This window comes from Ranitomeya variabilis, chromosome 4, assembly GCF_051348905.1.
Source record: "Ranitomeya variabilis isolate aRanVar5 chromosome 4, aRanVar5.hap1, whole genome shotgun sequence".
NCBI classification, from domain to species: Eukaryota; Metazoa; Chordata; class Amphibia; order Anura; family Dendrobatidae; genus Ranitomeya; species Ranitomeya variabilis.
In genome coordinates this window covers 376,606,801-376,623,916 of record NC_135235.1, presented here as the reverse complement: position 1 = coordinate 376,623,916, position 17,116 = coordinate 376,606,801, and the positions used below count along the sequence as shown (strand labels likewise).

Below are 17,116 nucleotides of genomic sequence, written 5' to 3'. Positions count from 1 at the left end.
ATACACCAAACATGTGGAAGAAAGTGCTCTAGTCAGATAAGACCAAAATCAAATTTTTGGCAACAATGCCAAACGATATGTTTGGCGTAAAGGCAACCCAGCTCATCACCCTGAACACACCATCCCCACTGTCAAACATGGTGGTGGCAGCATCATGGTTTGGGCCTGCTTTTCTTCAGCAGGGACAGGGAAGATGGTTAAAATTGAGGGGAAGATGGATGGAGCCAAATACAGGACCATTCTTGAAGAAAACCTTTTGGAGTCTGCAAAAGACCCGAGACTGGGACGGAGATTTGTCTTTCAACAAGACAATGATCCCAAACATAAAGCAAAATCTACAATGGAATGGTTCACAAATCAACGTATCCAGGTTTTAGAATGGCCAAGTCAAAGTCCAGACCTCAAGCCAATCGAGAATCTGTGGAAAGAGCTGAAAACTGCTGTTCACAAATTATCTCCATCACTGAGCTCGAGCTGTTTGCCAAGGAAAAATGGGCAAGAATTTCAGTCTCTTGATGTACAAAACTGATAGAGCGTACACACAACCAACGTATAGATAACCAGAGAAACCATGAAACAGAAAGTAGATATAAAAAATGCCTTTATTATATATAATTGGCTATATAATTACAACAATTGTGCGCACAACAGGATTAAAAATACATAGATGTAAAATATAATTAATGGTAATGGCTGACCCAGTTCATATATATATATATGTATAGGAGTAGTGCTTCCCTATTTCTATATGTGCATATATATTACCGCACCACGTCCACATACGTGGCAGTGTAAAGTGCAAGAGTGCAATGTGTAAACTGCAATTATGTGCAAAACGGCAAAAGAAATTCCTTTTATAATAGTGTTATCAAAATACACAATATATATATTGCCACAGCTCGTACACATAGATGGCAATATGGTGTGCAATAGTGTAGTGTGCAAAAATGCAAATAATGTGCAAAGAAAAAAAGAGCACAGAAGGGAATAATAAACCATGCGGTGTAAAAGTGCAAGAAAAAAGGGAGGTACACAATCACTACCTTATTATCTGGGTCTGCCACGTCCCGTGATAGCGCACCCCTGGGTTGTGATTTCTAATATATTTCCTATTATTGTGGATTATATCTTGTATTTATTGGTGAAGTGTTTGGTCCATCTGTGTCATCTCTAAAACTGATAGAGACATACTCCAATGTCATGGTTCCCAATGGCAAGGGAACGTAAGAAACATATAAATAACGAACGAGCTCTCGGGTGATGGAAACTCGAGTTGACCGTGAGCTAAATCTACCACACAACTAATAGTAGCCAGGGAGCATACCTACGGCTTCCTATATGCCACGCGCCAGCCGGAGGACTAACTACGCCTGGTAGAGGAAGAAACAGACCTGGCTTACCTCTAGGGAAATACCCCAAAAGATGATAGCAGCCCCCCACATGTAATAACGGTGAATTAAGAGGAAAAGACATACACAGTATGAAAGTAGATTTAGCAAAGAGAGGTCCACTTACTAGATAGCAGAAGGATACAAAAGAGGACTTCACGGTCAACTGAAAACCCTTTCAAAAACCATCCTGAAATTACTTTAAGACTCCTGTGTCAACTCATGACACAGGAGTGGCAATTTCAGCCCGCAAGAGCTTCCAGCTACAGAGAATTACAAAAACTGCAAACTGGACAAAAGGTACAAAAACAAAAGGACAAAGTCCACTTAGCTGATCAGCAGACTAGTAGCAGGAACATGCAACCGAAGGCTCTGGTTACAATGATGACCGGCAAGGAAATGACTGGAGAGCAAGGCAGGCTAAATAGGAAACTCCCAAACGCTGATGGAAGCAGGTGAACAGAAGCAGCAAAGTGCAAACAAGTCACCAGTACCACCAGCAACCACCAGGGGAGCCCAAAAAGCGGATACACAACAGTACCCTCCCCTTAAGGAGGGGGCACCGAACCCTCACAAGAACCGCCAGGGCGATCTGGATGACCCCTATGAAAGGCACGAACCAAATCCGAGGCATGAACATCAGAGGCAGTTACCCAAGAATTATCTTCCTGACCATAGCCCTTCCATTTAACCAGATATTAAAGTCTCCGTCTGGAAATACGGGAGTCCAAGATCTTTTCTACCACATACTCCAATTCACCCTCCACCAGCACAGGAGCAGGAGGTTCAGTCGAAGGAACCACCGGTACCTCATATCTCCGCAACAACGACCGATGGAACACATTATGGATAGCGAAAGATGCCGGGAGGTCCAAACGAAAGGAAACAGGGTTAAGAATCTCCAAAATCCTATAAGGACCGATGAACCGAGGCTTAAATTTAGGAGAAGAAACCCTCATAGGGACAAAACGGGAAGACAACCACACCAAGTCCCCAACACGAAGGTGGGGGCCAACACGACGACGGCGGTTAGCAAACTGCTGAGTCCTCTCCTGGGACAATTCCAAATTATCCACCACTTGTCCCCAAATCTGATGCAACCGATCCACTACTGCATCAACTCCAGGACAATCCGAAGATTCAACCTGACCAGATGAAAAACGCGGATGAAACCCTGAATTGCAAAAGAAAGGAGAAACCAAAGTGGCAGAACTAGCCCGATTATTAAGAGCAAACTCCGCCAACGGCAGAAAGGCAACCCAATCATCCTGATCCACAGACACAAAACACCTCAAATAAGTCTCCAAAGTTTGATTAGTTCGTTCCGTCTGGCCATTGGTCTGAGGATGGAATGCAGACGAAAAAGACAAATCAATGCCCAACCTGGCACAGACTGCCCGCCAAAATCTAGACACGAACTGGGTACCCCTGTCAGAAACGATGTTTTCCGGAATACCATGCAAGCGAACCACATTTTGAAAAAACAGAGGGACCAACTCAGATGAGGAAGGCAACCTAGGCAATGGCACCAAATGAACCATTTTAGAAAAACGGTCACACACCACCCAGATGACAGACATCTTCTGAGAAACAGGGAGGTCCGAGATAAAGTCCATAGAGATGTGCGTCCAAGGCCTCTTCGGAATAGGCAAGGGCAACAACAACCCACTAGCCCTAGAACAACAAGGCTTGGCCCGAGCACACACATCGCAAGACTGCACAAAAACACGCACATCTCGAGACAAGGAAGGCCACCAGAAGGATCTAGCCACCAAATCTCTGGTGCCAAAAATTCCCGGATGACCTGCCAGAGTAGAAGAATGAACTTCCGAGATGACTCTAGTGGTCCACTCGTCAGGAACAAACAGTCTACCAGACGGACAACGATCAGGTCTATCTGCCTGAAATTCTTGCAAAGCACGTCGCAAATCTGGAGAGACAGCAGACAAAACCACTCCATCCTTAAGGACACCAGCAGGTTCAGAATTCCCAGGAGAGTCAGGCTCAAAACTCCTAGAAAGAGCATCTGCCTTCACATTCCTAGAACCCGGTAAGTACCAGACCACAAAATTAAACCGGGAAAAGAACAACGACCAACGTGCCTGTCTAGGATTCAGGCGCCTGGCAGACTCCAAATAAATTAAATTCTTGTGATCAGTCAAAACTACCACCTGATGTCTGGCACCCTCAAGCCAATGACGCCACTCCACAAATGCCCACTTCATGGCCAAAAGCTCCCGATTACCAACATCATAGTTTCGCTCGGCGGCCGAAAATTTTCGCGAAAAGAACGCACAAGGTCTCATCACCGAGCAGTCGGAACTTTTCTGCGACAAAACCGCCCCCGCTCCGATCTCGGAAGCATCGACCTCAACCTGAAAGGGAAGAGAAACATCAGGCTGGCGCAACACAGGGGCAGACAAAAAGCGGCGCTTAAGCTCCCGAAAGGCCTCCACGGCAGCAGGGGACCAATTGGCAACATCAGCACCCTTTTTAGTCAAATCCGTCAGAGGTTTAGCAACGCCAGAAAAACCAGCTATAAATCGACGATAAAAATTAGCAAAGCCCAAGAATTTCTGGAGACTCTTCAGAGAAGTAGGCTGCGTCCAGTCGTAAATAGCCCGAACCTTGACAGGGTCAATCTCAATAGAAGAAGGGGAAAAAATGTACCCCAAAAAGGAAATTTTTTGAACCCCAAAAACACACTTTGAACCCTTTACACACAAAGAATTCTCCCGCAAAACCTGAAAAACCCTCCTGACCTGCTGAACATGAGACTCCCAGTCATCAGAAAAAAATCAAAATATCATCCAAGTAAACAATCAAAAATGTATCCAAATATTCACGGAAAATATCATGCATTAAGGACTGAAAGACCGAAGGAGCATTAGAAAGGCCGAAAGGCATTACCAAATACTCAAAATGGCCCTCAGGCGTATTAAATGCGGTTTTCCACTCATCCCCCTGCTTAATTCGCACCAAATTATACGCCCCACGAAGATCAATCTTAGAGAACCACTTAGCCCCCCTTATGCGAGCAAACAAATCAATCAGCAAAGGCAATGGATACTGATATTTGACTGTAATTTTATTCAGGAGTCGATAATCAATACAAGGCCTCAGAGAGCCATCCTTTTTAGAGACAAAGAAAAAACCGGCTCCTAAAGGTGATGGAGAAGGACGAATATGTCCCTTTTCCAGGGGCTCCTTAATATACTCGCGCATAGCAGCATGTTCAGGTACAGATAGGTTAAACAAACGACCCTTTGGAAATTTACTGCCAGGAATCAGATCTATGGCGCAATCACAATCCCTGTGAGGAGGGAGTGAACCAATCTTAGGCTCTTCAAAAATATCACGATAATCAGACAAAAATGCCGGAATCTCAGATGGAATAGATGACGAAATGGACACCATAGGAGTGTCCCCATGAGCCCCCCGACATCCCCAGCTTAACACAGACATAGCTTTCCAGTCAAGGACTGGGTTATGAGACTGTAACCATGGTAATCCAAGCACCAAAACATCATGTAAATTGTACAACACAAGGAAGCGAATCACCTCCTGATGGTCTGGAGTCATACGCATAGTCACTTGCGTCCAGAACTGTGTTTTATTACAAGCCAAAGGTGTAGAATCAATACCCTTCAGAGGTATAGGGACTTCCAGAGGCTCTAAATCAAACCCACAGCACCTGGCAAAGGACCAGTCCATAAGACTCAGAGCGGCGCCAGAGTCCACATAGGCATCCACGGTAATAACTGATAATGAACAAATCAAGGTTACAGACAAAATAAATTTGGACTGTAAAGTGCCAATTGAAATAGACTTGTCAACCTTCCTAGTACGTTTAGAGCATGCCGATATAACATGAGCAGAATCACCACAATAGAAGCATAACCCATTTTTACGCCTATAATTCTGCCGCTCGCTTCTGGACATAACTCTGTCACATTGCATTTTCTCTGGCGTCTCTTCAGAAGATACCGCCAAATGGTGCACGGGTTTGCGCTCCCGCAAACGCCGATCAATCTGAATTGCCATTGTCATGGACTCATTCAGACCTGTAGGCGCAGGGAACCCGACCATAACATCTTTAACGGCATCAGAAAGACCCTCTCTGAAATTTGCCGCTAAGGCGCACTCATTCCACTGAGTAAGCACAGACCATTTACGAAATTTTTGGCAGTATATCTCCGCTTCATCTTGCCCTTGAGATAGGGCTATCAAAGCTTTTTCAGCTTGAATCTCCAAATTAGGTTCCTCATAAAGCAACCCTAAAGCCAGGAAAAACACATCCACATTGAGCAACGCAGGATCCCCTGGTGCCAATGAAAATGCCCAATTTTGAGGGTCACCTCGCAGCAAAGAGATTACAATCTTAACCTGCTGGACAGGATCTCCTGAGGAGTGAGGTCTGAGAGAAAGGAATAATTTACAATTATATTTGAAATTCAAAAACCGAGATCTATCTCCGGAAAACACCTCTGGTGTAGGGATTTTAGGTTCAGAAATAGGAGCATGTATAACAAAATCTTGTAAATTTTGAACCTTCGTAGCAAGATTATTTAAACCTGCAGCCAAACTCTGAGGATCCATCATTAAATAGGTGAGCTCAGAGCCATTCAAGGATTATAAGGAGAGAAAGGCAAAGGCTGTAATTAGAGCTGAAATACAACTGATCCAACTATGGAGCAAGCATAGGGGAAAAAGAGAAAAAAAAAAAAAATTTACAGACTTCTTTTTTCTCTCCTTTCTTCTGCCAATAAGTTTAACACTGGCCGGTCATACTGTCATGGTTCCCAATGGCAAGGGAACGTAAGAAACGTATAAATAACGAACAAGCTCTCGGGTGATGGAAACTCGAGTTGACCGTGAGCTAAATCTACCACACAACTAATAGTAGCCAGGGAGCATACCTACGGCTTCCTATATGCCACGCGCCAGCCGGAGGACTAACTACGCCTGGTAGAGGAAGAAACAGACCTGGCTTACCTCTAGGGAAATACCCCAAAAGATGATAGCAGCCCCCCACATGTAATAACGGTGAATTAAGAGGAAAAGACATACACAGTATGAAAGTAGATTTAGCAAAGAGAGGTCCACTTACTAGATAGCAGAAGGATACAAAAGAGGACTTCACGGTCAACTGAAAACCCTTTCAAAAACCATCCTGAAATTACTTTAAGACTCCTGTGTCAACTCATGACACAGGAGTGGCAATTTCAGCCCGCAAGAGCTTCCAGCTACAGAGAATTACAAAAACTGCAAACTGGACAAAAGGTACAAAAACAAAAGGACAAAGTCCACTTAGCTGATCAGCAGACTAGTAGCAGGAACATGCAACCGAAGGCTCTGGTTACAATGATGACCGGCAAGGAAATGACTGGAGAGCAAGGCTAAATAGGAAACTCCCAAACGCTGATGGAAGCAGGTGAACAGAAGCAGCAAAGTGCAAACAAGTCACCAGTACCACCAGCAACCACCAGGGGAGCCCAAAAAGCGGATACACAACACTCCAAGCGACTTGCAGCTGTAATCGCAGCAAAAGGTGGCGCAACAAAGTATTAAGTTAAAGGGGCCGAATAAAATGGCACGCCCCACTTTTCAGTTTTTGAATTTCCACAAAAATTTAAAATAACCAATACATTTCATTCAACTTCACAATTGTGTTCCACTTGTTGTTGATTCTTCACCAAAAAATTTACACTTGGTATCTTTATGTTTGAGGGCTGTCCCACACGTCCAGATAATTCCGGTACCGGAAACAATCGGTACCGGAATTATCCATGTCCGTGTGCCCCTACGTTTCTGGTGTACATCAGTGTGGCACACTTGCGGCACACGTGTGCCGCCCGTGTGCCCACTGGGTACCACACGCACCGTGCTGGGTACCACACGTACAAGCATCTGGTGCAGAATCCGCGATTCATATCTTCCCTGCAGCAGCATTTGCTGCATAGAAGGTATGAATAATAGTGTTTAAAAGAAAGATCTATCTGTCCGCCGCCCTCCCACCCCCTGTGCGCCCCCCCGCTGTTCAGAAAATACTCACCCGCTTCCCTCGTTGGCTGTCGCCGCTTCCTGTCCTGGCCGCTCCTTTTACTGTATGCGGTCACTTGGGGCCGCTCATTTACAGTCATGAATAGGCGGCTCCACCCCTATGGGAGGTGGAGCCACATATTCATGACTGTAATCAGCGGCCCCACGTGACCGCATACAGTAAAAGGAGTGGCCAGGACAGGAAGCGGCGACAGCCAACGAGGGAAGCGAGTGAGTATTTTCTGAACAGCGGGGGGGCGCACAGGGGGTGGGAGGGCGGCGGGCAGATAGATCTTTCTTTTAAACACTATTATTGATATCTTCTATGCAGCAAACGCTGCTGCAGAGAAGATATGAATCGCGGCTTCAGCACCATGTGGGGGGGACAGCGCTTACTGTAGCGCTGTCTCCTGCACGCCACAGGGACTGCACACGGAGAACGTCCGTGTGTGGTCCGTGTTTTACACGGACCCATTGACTTTAATGAGTCCGTGTAATACGTGCGCTCCCACGAACACTGACATGTCTCCGTGTTTGGCACACAGAGACACGGTCCGCAAAAAATCAATGACATCTGCACAGATGCATTGATTTTAATGGGTCTACGTGTGTCAGTGGCTCCGGTACGTGAGGAAACTGTCACCTCACGTACCGGAGCCACTGACGTGTGAAACCGGCCTGAAGCATGATATGTGGGAAAAGGTTGAAAACTTCCAGGGGGCCGAATACTTTCGCAAGGGAATGCATTTAGTACTAAAATTATTTCTCTGCTGTTGATAGCTTTCTAAACTTTGTAGTGAGACCATGCTCCACTTATCATGCATCCAGGGTTAATTATTCAGTGTGAACATGCTCTATTTTGTATGTACCTAATCATATTATGGACAATTTATCTCATTCTTAATTTGTAAAACAAAAAAAAATTATGCCTAAAAAAATTGTTCCTTATTTCTGTAGGTATCCAATCATATCTCAAGCAATTTGTCCATCTTGCACTTTCTAGTGTGAACATGCTCCATTTCATATATATATTCATTTGGATTATAGGTTATGTGCTCTCTTCTAATTTTGCATTGCGAATGTGCTTTATTCCATAGGTATCTATTCACACCTGAGACAATTTGTCCACTTCGCATTCTGCAGTTTGAAAATGCTTCATTTTGCATGTATTTATTCACATTTGGCTATTTGTCACTCTTGCTCTAAAATATTACTATGTGATATACGTTATTAATGTGAAATATTTTTGTGAACCTATAACAAAGTATTTATTTTTGGTTTTCAGTACTTTATTTATAGAAATAATATTTCAGTATCTCTACACAGATGGTTTGGAGTCATTATGAACAATTCATCGAACTGCCGTTTATCAACAATACAATGTTTTGCATTTTTTTCTAAAAAAATGTTTTATATATATTTATGAAGCTGCACTTTGGAGCTTTGCTAGATTCAAATATTACATTTTGAGCTTTTGTATAGCTGCAAGGTTATTCTGATAGATGAAAACAGGTGTATGGGGTTTATGTTAATTCTATTATGATGTCATAGGAGGCTGTGCCTCTCTCTGTATATATAACTAGCTGTTTCAAGCCAGCTAACGCTCATTGCTATCTAATTAACGCTGCTGGTGATTAACGTAAAGTAAATAACAACAACATTCAATAGCGCTTACGCAGGTGGTAAAGTAACTTAAAATGAAGTTAATAATGTTAATAACAATAATAATCATAAAAAATCTGAATAATACTAATAATACATTTTATTCACAGTGTAAAATCAAAAACAAACTGGATTCAGTAAGATGTGCGTTTTTTATTCATTCCAGCATCTAAACAAATTTTATAATGAAAAAAAAATTGGTGGGGGGCGGGATTATGTGTGGTGATGTGTTGGGGGGCGGGATTATGTGTGGTGATGTGGTGGGGGAGCGGGATTATGTGTGGTAATGTGGTGGGGGTGGGATTATGTGTGGTAATGTGGTGGGGGCGGGATTATGTGTGGTGATGTGGTGGGGGGCGGGATTATGTGTGGTGATGTGGTGGGGGTGGGATTATGTGTGGTAATGTGGTGGGGGGGCGGGATTGTGTGTGGTGATGTGGTGGGGCGGGATTATGTGTGGTGATGTGGTGGGGGGCAGGATTATGTGTGGTGGGTGGGCAGGATTATGTGTGGTGATGTGGTGGGGGCGGGATTGTGTGTGGTAATGGGGTGGGGGGCGGGATTATGTGTGGTAATGTGGGGGGACGGGATTGTGTGTGGTAATGTGGTGGGGTGGGATTGTGTGTGGTAATGGGGTGGGGGCGGGATTATGTGTGGTGATGCGGGGGGCGGAGCTTCTGTGCAGGGGGTGGGATTAGCGAGTAATCACGATGCCTCATATATATAGATTTCTGTTGTTGTAACACTGCTATATTGTACGACTAAGGGCTATGGCCAGAAATGCATAAGAATGCTACATGATTTCATCATCTGTCTGGACTAATTTTTTTTTTTTTTTAAATGAAAAGAAGATTTTTTTAATTGAAATTCAGTTTGCTGATCCAATTTTCTTTCCTAACTTATCCAATTGTCAAACGGAATCTGGATCCTGACTGCAGTATCTGAGGCTATCTACTATATAATATACTGTGAGGCACCATTCCCCTTTTGTTTGCTTTTTTCTTTTGATAGTTAAAATTTAGTTAAAGCGCAACTTCAAAGTTTTTTTTTAATTATATTACCATTTGGAGTGGTGTCACTCACTAATGCATGTTCCCTGCCCCTAGTAATATGCGTGGTAAAACGCAGTAATTTGGTCTATGAATTTGAATGAAAAAGAGGGTCCTAGGGGGAAAGCTTCTCCTTGTGGAGAGTGACATACCAGCTCTGGCTTTGTAGGGGGGTGGTGCTGTTATGGACAGTAAGGAACACGCTGCCACATTAAGAGACAGCACCCCCTTGTCTAGTGTGATGGAATGTTCTGCTTCCCCCCACAATAGACTGTGTAAATGAACTGCCCTCTGCTAGGGGGAGGAGTTGAGCCTTGGGGGGGTGTGAGCAGAAGCTGCAGAGAACGTCTGTGCTAAGCTTGTACCTGTAAAAGAGGTCCCACAGCCTGGGACAGAGTGGACTCTTGAAATTGGATGAACTCTTCGGGTGCAGCAAGGGTGGCTGTCCTGTGCCAGTTTGAGAAGCCATGAAGATACCGAGAAAGGGATTTACAGTTTCCAGGAGCACCTCCCGGACCCAGAAGCAAGGAGAAGACCACGTTTCACAGAGCTGGCAGAGAGCCGTGCGCACCACTGTACTAGACTGTTGGGGGCCCCCGAGACTGGATCTGAGTCCCCAACATCACCGTGAGTTTGTTCCTGTTTTGTGCACGTCAGGGCCTAGTGTAGACTTCAATAGACAGAACACGGCAGCCGTGTGGCCTGCTCAGTAGAGGCCAGGGAGGCTATACGTAGGGTAGCATCATTCTTTGTTTATTGTTTGCATTTGCTTGTGTGATATATATTGAGTCAGTAATAGTTGGAGCCACGTGCTATTTGTCGGCCCAGCTAAAGAATACAACTCTTGTAAATTATCTTTTGCCATTGCATACTCCTGCTTGCACCTTCCTCATCCACTTCATTCCTTGCCTTCCAATAAATTTACCCTTTGTTTGCACCTCATCTTGTGTACGGTAGTCTCCCTGCAATGTGGTGGTCCCCCGGCCATCACTTCAGCTTGTCGAGGTAAGTAGGCTTATTCGCTGTGCAATGCTCCTCTAGGAAATTTTATATGCAAAAATGGCCTCTTCAGAGAGAAAGAGGACTTGAACTCTATATAGCGCCAGCTCAGAGATAGCCGAGTGCTGCTACTGGCAGCACCATTTGGAGGATAAACTTTTTTCTTCTTTCCAGTAAGATGGCGTAGCCAGCTTATGCGCAGTAGCAGCTATTGGATCACAGCAGCAGACAGAGATAGCAGCTACTGCGCAGGCGCCATTTTCAAATTGATTTTTTTTCCTCTAGTTCAATAACCTAAAAAAAATGTATTTTTGGTTGTTTTTTTTAAGTATATACAGATATTCATTATGCAAACTAGAGGGCAGGTCACTGAGGGATCAGTGACCTGTCCGCAGCCTGCATTATGAATATCTAATCAGAGCACCCCAACCCCGCTTTAGGGAACGAGAATCTCATTAACACAAAACTGAAAATCAAGATTAAACAACCATAAGACGGATTTCAACAACCAAGGTATAATTTTAATCAGTAAAATGGCGCCGACCTGACACTGTGTGTAGGTTACTGTGCACAATCCTTTTTAAATGTTCCCTTTAAAGCCACTTGTGGAAACTCTCCCTTCGTACTTGTGAGATATGGGAGATGTCCTCTCCAAAATAATTATTATCTGTCTGGAACCTGATATGTGGCTGGTTACACTCGATGTAGATTAAACATCCAGATGGATTGGAGGCAGCCAGCTTTTTTCTGAGGATGATGGGGATGGATGACAGGGTCGTCCGATTCCTACTATCCCTACTGGAATTCGCTCTCTCACATAATTTTTTCATCTTTAAAGAGGTACTCTACCTTCAGCTCCAAGGAACAGCTATGGGGGTGGCCTTTGCACCGTCCCACGCTTGTCTGTTCCTGGGGCTGTGGGAGAGAAGGATTTTCCTTACAAAAATCGACGCCTCTTGCCTCAAAGGCTTTATTGTGGACTTGCTACATTGATGACTTCTTTGCAATATGGCAGGGTACGGAGAGTGATCTTTTAAAATTTGTGGAACAACTAAACAATAATGAGAACAATATCAAACTTACCTGTCATTACAGCCATACAAGCATTGACTTCTTAAACATACAGATTCACAAGGGAGAAGATGGTTTCTTGCAGAGTGACCTATACAGAAAAGAGACATCAGTCAACAGTTTACTTCATGCCTCCTCCACCCACCCAAGACACCTCAAGGATAACATAACATATGGTCAGTTTCTCAGAGCAAAGTTTATCTGTTCAGAAAAATGTTCATATCAGAAGCAAGCTGACGAACTCCAGTTTGAAGAATGCGGATATTCCGGAAAACAGTAAATAACTGGTGGAGAAGAGCGTCACACTTCAGAAGAGATGATCTCCTCAAGGCCAAGAAGAAATCACCCCCAAACAATCAGAGGAGAATTATTTCCACTTTTTCTACCAATTCCTCTGGTGTTAGAGAAGCATTGGGAAAGTCCTGGCCCCTCATAAAACAAGAATTAACCTTGGCCAAATGTACCTCCGTGACACCTTTTAACTCACAGTTGCTATAAACGCCCTGAATGTGAATATACATTCGGATCCAAGGGACGGAGGTGCGGCTTCTTCCCATGAACAAGTTGTGCCGACTGTGCCAACCTGGAACGATGTTTTACCTTCTAATCTAGTGATGCCTCTAAAGAATTTTGAATTACTCAATGCATTTCCTACAGCATGGGGGGTGTAATATACTATGCCACCTGTCCATGGGGCTTGATCTATGTTGGTTTAAATTTACGACAACTCCATGTAAGAGTAAGTGAACATGTTCGCGACATCAAGGGTGCACATGATTCATTAGCTGATGAACAACTAAAACTGATTACAAGTTACTTTAAGGTGGCACACGGCTGTAATAGCAGTCAGCTCCGGATACGCTGAATTGACCATATCCTGGTGGACAAGCGTGGAGGAGACTTCAAGAAAAAACTTGCTCAACTTGAGGCTCAATGGATTATTAAAATCAATTGCATTGTTCCTAGAGGCCTCAACGAGGTCCTAAATTTTGTCCCATTTTTGTAAGTTTGTGTTATGTCTTTGATTTTATCTGTTTATGTTTTCTGTTTTTTAACTCTCACTATTTTGTGATTTGTGCAGGTTGACCTTTAACACCTTTTTTTCCTATCATCACCTGGAGCCCTTTGGCACCTTACTTTCCTTACACCGTTTGGAGCCCTATGGACGAAGTTGAAGCATGGTTCTCCATCTCCTTCTCTTCTTCCCTCCCCTCCCCTTTTCCTCTATCCCTCATCCCCCTCATTGATTTATCTATTTATAATTTATTTATAATTTTTATCTTTATGTTATTGCAGCGCCCCAGAGTCCTGGTCATTGCAGTAATGTCGCTCTTCCACCAGGGGGAGTGATATTGCGTCTGATGGTACTAAAGGAGTTCACCTGACCAGGTATCACAGTCACACACTACACTTCACACTCCAGTCCACCGGGGGAGCAAAGGTGCTATCTACTAGGCCACTCCTCACACACGGGTAAAACTGGTGGGTTGGATAGGAAGTCAGTCAGAAGCTACCTGGGTTTGACCCAGAGAGGACCTGTCAGGCAGACAGGGGGAAAAGGAGGAACATCTGAGCTGCAGACAGAGGGTCCCTGTCAGGGGTGGGATCCTGACAGAGACCAAGCACGAGATAGAACGTTACGGAGCTGGGCCTGCACTCCATTGCAGCACCATCCTAAGAAAGGACACGAAGCGAAGTATATTGTGGAGAGTGAGAAACGAAGTCACAGCACAAGGAGATAATACCGGGAGGAGTTCTGCCCCAAGATCGGCAGCCTCCTTCTGAGGCGCATAGCCGGTGGCCGGAACACCAAGGGAGTAATAGGCTCTACGCATTACTTCAGAGACCGGCAGGACAGTTGATTCCAAGTTGGCTGCCCGACCTTAATACCTATGAAGACACGGAGGCAAATTGTGGGAGAGGGGCGTCTCTAGGGTCCCTATAAAATAGCTCCAGGCCTACCCCGTCATACGGGTTGTCCTATCCATATCATCTGGGGGACAGAGAGAGAGAGAGAACATCAGAAACATCCACAAAAGTTGTGAGGACTATCCCGTGGTGCTCAGCAGGGAGGTACTACAACACACAGGCGCTAGTAGGAAAGCTACTGATTTCCACCTGGATAAGGGAACTCTGGATGTGCTTTCGGACCGGCCGGACTCTGCTTGCCCTGTGAACGGTGCTCTGGACTGTGGACTCTGAAGTCTTCAGTAAAAGGTAAAGAGACTGCAACCTTTGTGTCCTTGTTATTCATTGCGCCTTACGACGTCCACCATCAACACCTATACCACTGGGAAGCCCTGGGGACATACTTTACCTGTGGGAAGGTACACCATCTAGCTGCCATTCCATCACCCCAGCGGACCCCTAAGCAGCGTCGGTCACCCTGACCGAACACCACAGGTGGCATCACGAACACCGTACAAACTACTTCACTTTTAATTGGACGCCCCTCAGAAGGGCCACGGACCAGGTCGGGAGAGAGATAGACCCGGTACCGAGTACCCCATTGCCCTTAACGTGGGGGCGATCCATTATAAGTGACTAATTACATCTTTATGTATTGATTTGTAAGATATCATACCATATCCATCTTGATAACCCTTATCCATCACTTCACTTGTCCTTAACCATTTAGCCCTTATTATTGTACCTTTTAACACTTAATATTTGATTAACCTCTCTCTTTTACCCTTTATCGTGGTTACCATTATTTTCCTTATGATTTTTCCATGTATGGATGCGTGTATAGGGGTTCTAATCAACAAATTTGTGCATGCACTTATTGACTATCTCTTATACACTATTGGAGTGTGTCGGTTCACATGCTATACACATTTTCATACACGCGTCCGGGGGCGCCTAGCAAGGAGGGGGTACCCTATTCTGATGACCGCAATGGGTAAGCTTGATCTGTTATTTGATGCACTAAATGCATAGTATTACCGCTACTTTTGTTAAAGGGATACATGTTGGACCTTGTATACAGAGATCATTGCTTTACGACTATTGCTATAAAAAAGAAGGGATATATACTTTTTTCTTTTCCCCTGTTTTTGCTGGGCTATCGTCATGTCTCCTTCCTATTGTCCTCTTTTAAGTGCATAGTGCACACAGCACGTACTTGCAATTTTTGACATTGTGTTATAGTGTTGGAAGTTATAAATAAATAAAGACGTTACATTTTATAACTATGTGGTTATGGACGTTTTTGCTCCGTTTTTTCATATTGAATCTCTTTTGGAGTTGTCCTGATGTTCTGACGCCCCCTGGGCGTTTTGGGAGAGCTAATCTGGTTTGCTCTCTTATATCATCTACTCTGGTGCTTCATGATTCAGTTATTAAACATTTTCATACCTGTCATTTTTTCCCTTTATTCCACTATTGGCTAGCACTTCCTTATTACCCTGTAGGTACTTTTATGCTTGATCACTTTTCTCATTTAGGGCAATTTTTGAACTCTCAATCTCTATGTTTGACAACCTAAATAAGGAGATACTCACCTTTTGTCACCCTTTTTCCTCAGTCACCCACTTGTTCCCACCACTGGTTCTTCACTGCATGCCTGTCTACTAAGGTAGGTGCACCTACACTCACTTATATCCATTTTTACCTTTACCTCTACTCCATACTGCCTTTATCACCTTTCCCTGTGCCTCAGCTCTCCCTGGGCTCTTGTTATCGGCCTTGGGGTGTGCGCTTGGTCCAGCCGTTGCGGCTCTGCTGCCGTGGATACACATCCCTCTGACATTGCGCACCTTGCCCACCATACTAACGCATCAGTGGTGGGTGTGGATTTGTGATGTTGGATGCTGACTCCCCGGCTTCTGGTCCCCGCCATGCACCAGAAGCGCAGCTTCAGCCATGCATCCCGGCAGCATATTCCTTGGCATATATAAACCTACCGGTCAACCCCTGACACCACACTCCCCGAAGAAGCACATTGCGAAACCCACATTGGAGTCTGCCTCTCCCACTTTCTTGGCATGTTGGTCCTACTTGTCTAACTATGCTTTAGCACTATGAGTCTTCTGGTATACCTAGGTTAGTGTGTGATATATACACATATATACATACATATATATAGCCTGAGTTCATATGGATTATTTCCTGTATGTATATTACTACCTCATATTATTGGATGCTATCCCTTATTAATGTGTTAAAGGATTGTCTATTTTTATCTTTTGTAGGTCTGGTTGGACCACTGTATTATTTCCTCACTATGAACTTTATGCAACACTATTTATAACTATTTCCCTTCCGGACAATTCATTGTTTAATTACAAGAATGTATACATATAGAGCCACTACCAGTTTATATTCTCTGACTCGCATTAGGCATTTATATAGACCCCTATATATCACCAACTTGCTCTGATGTGGCACCTAGGTGTCACTACCCTTTGTATTTTATAACTGTTTTCATTTAAATTGTTTTCATCTGTATTATATTAATTATTATGATTACCATTTGTAATAAAGTTAGACATATATTTTAGTGCCGCTCTGGTGTACATTCCTTTTTTGGTTATCCCTAGTAATATGACCAGTTACTTCCTTCATCTGGTATCGGCGCTGCTCAGGTCAGTCTCCATCAGGTTGTGACCTGCAGAATCGCTCCAGTGTTTGTTGGGCGAGCTGCAAGTCACTTTTCAATGTAAGTCTATGAGAAACAGAATGAAGTACTCATATACTAACACTGAGAGGTTGTGACTTACCTCTAACTTCCAGTTAGCCACAAGTTGCAAACACAAGATGGTGGCATGGAACCAAAGCAGCGTTGAGAAGATCTGAAGACAACAGGTGGAAAGTATAACTCTAGGGGCTGGGAACTTATATTAGTAACGCCCGTGCAGGTAGGCAGTCACATGACTGTATGCAATTGCATACTTGAGGTCAAGT

At 44.1% G+C, this 17,116-nt stretch overlaps 1 protein-coding gene across 1 annotated transcript in view; it reads left to right on the top strand.

Moving 5' to 3' along the window:
• Positions 1 to 16,700, top strand: part of LOC143764801 (uncharacterized) — a 743,861-nt gene extending 727,161 nt beyond the window's left edge. Inside the window, exons 4-5 of the mRNA XM_077250780.1 lie at positions 12,236 to 15,788; positions 16,405 to 16,700. Coding sequence (XP_077106895.1) covers positions 12,236 to 12,491 — 256 coding nt within the window. The 3' untranslated portion in view covers positions 12,492 to 15,788; positions 16,405 to 16,700. The remainder of the gene's footprint in view (positions 1 to 12,235; positions 15,789 to 16,404) is intronic.
• Positions 16,701 to 17,116: the final 416 nt, after the last annotated feature.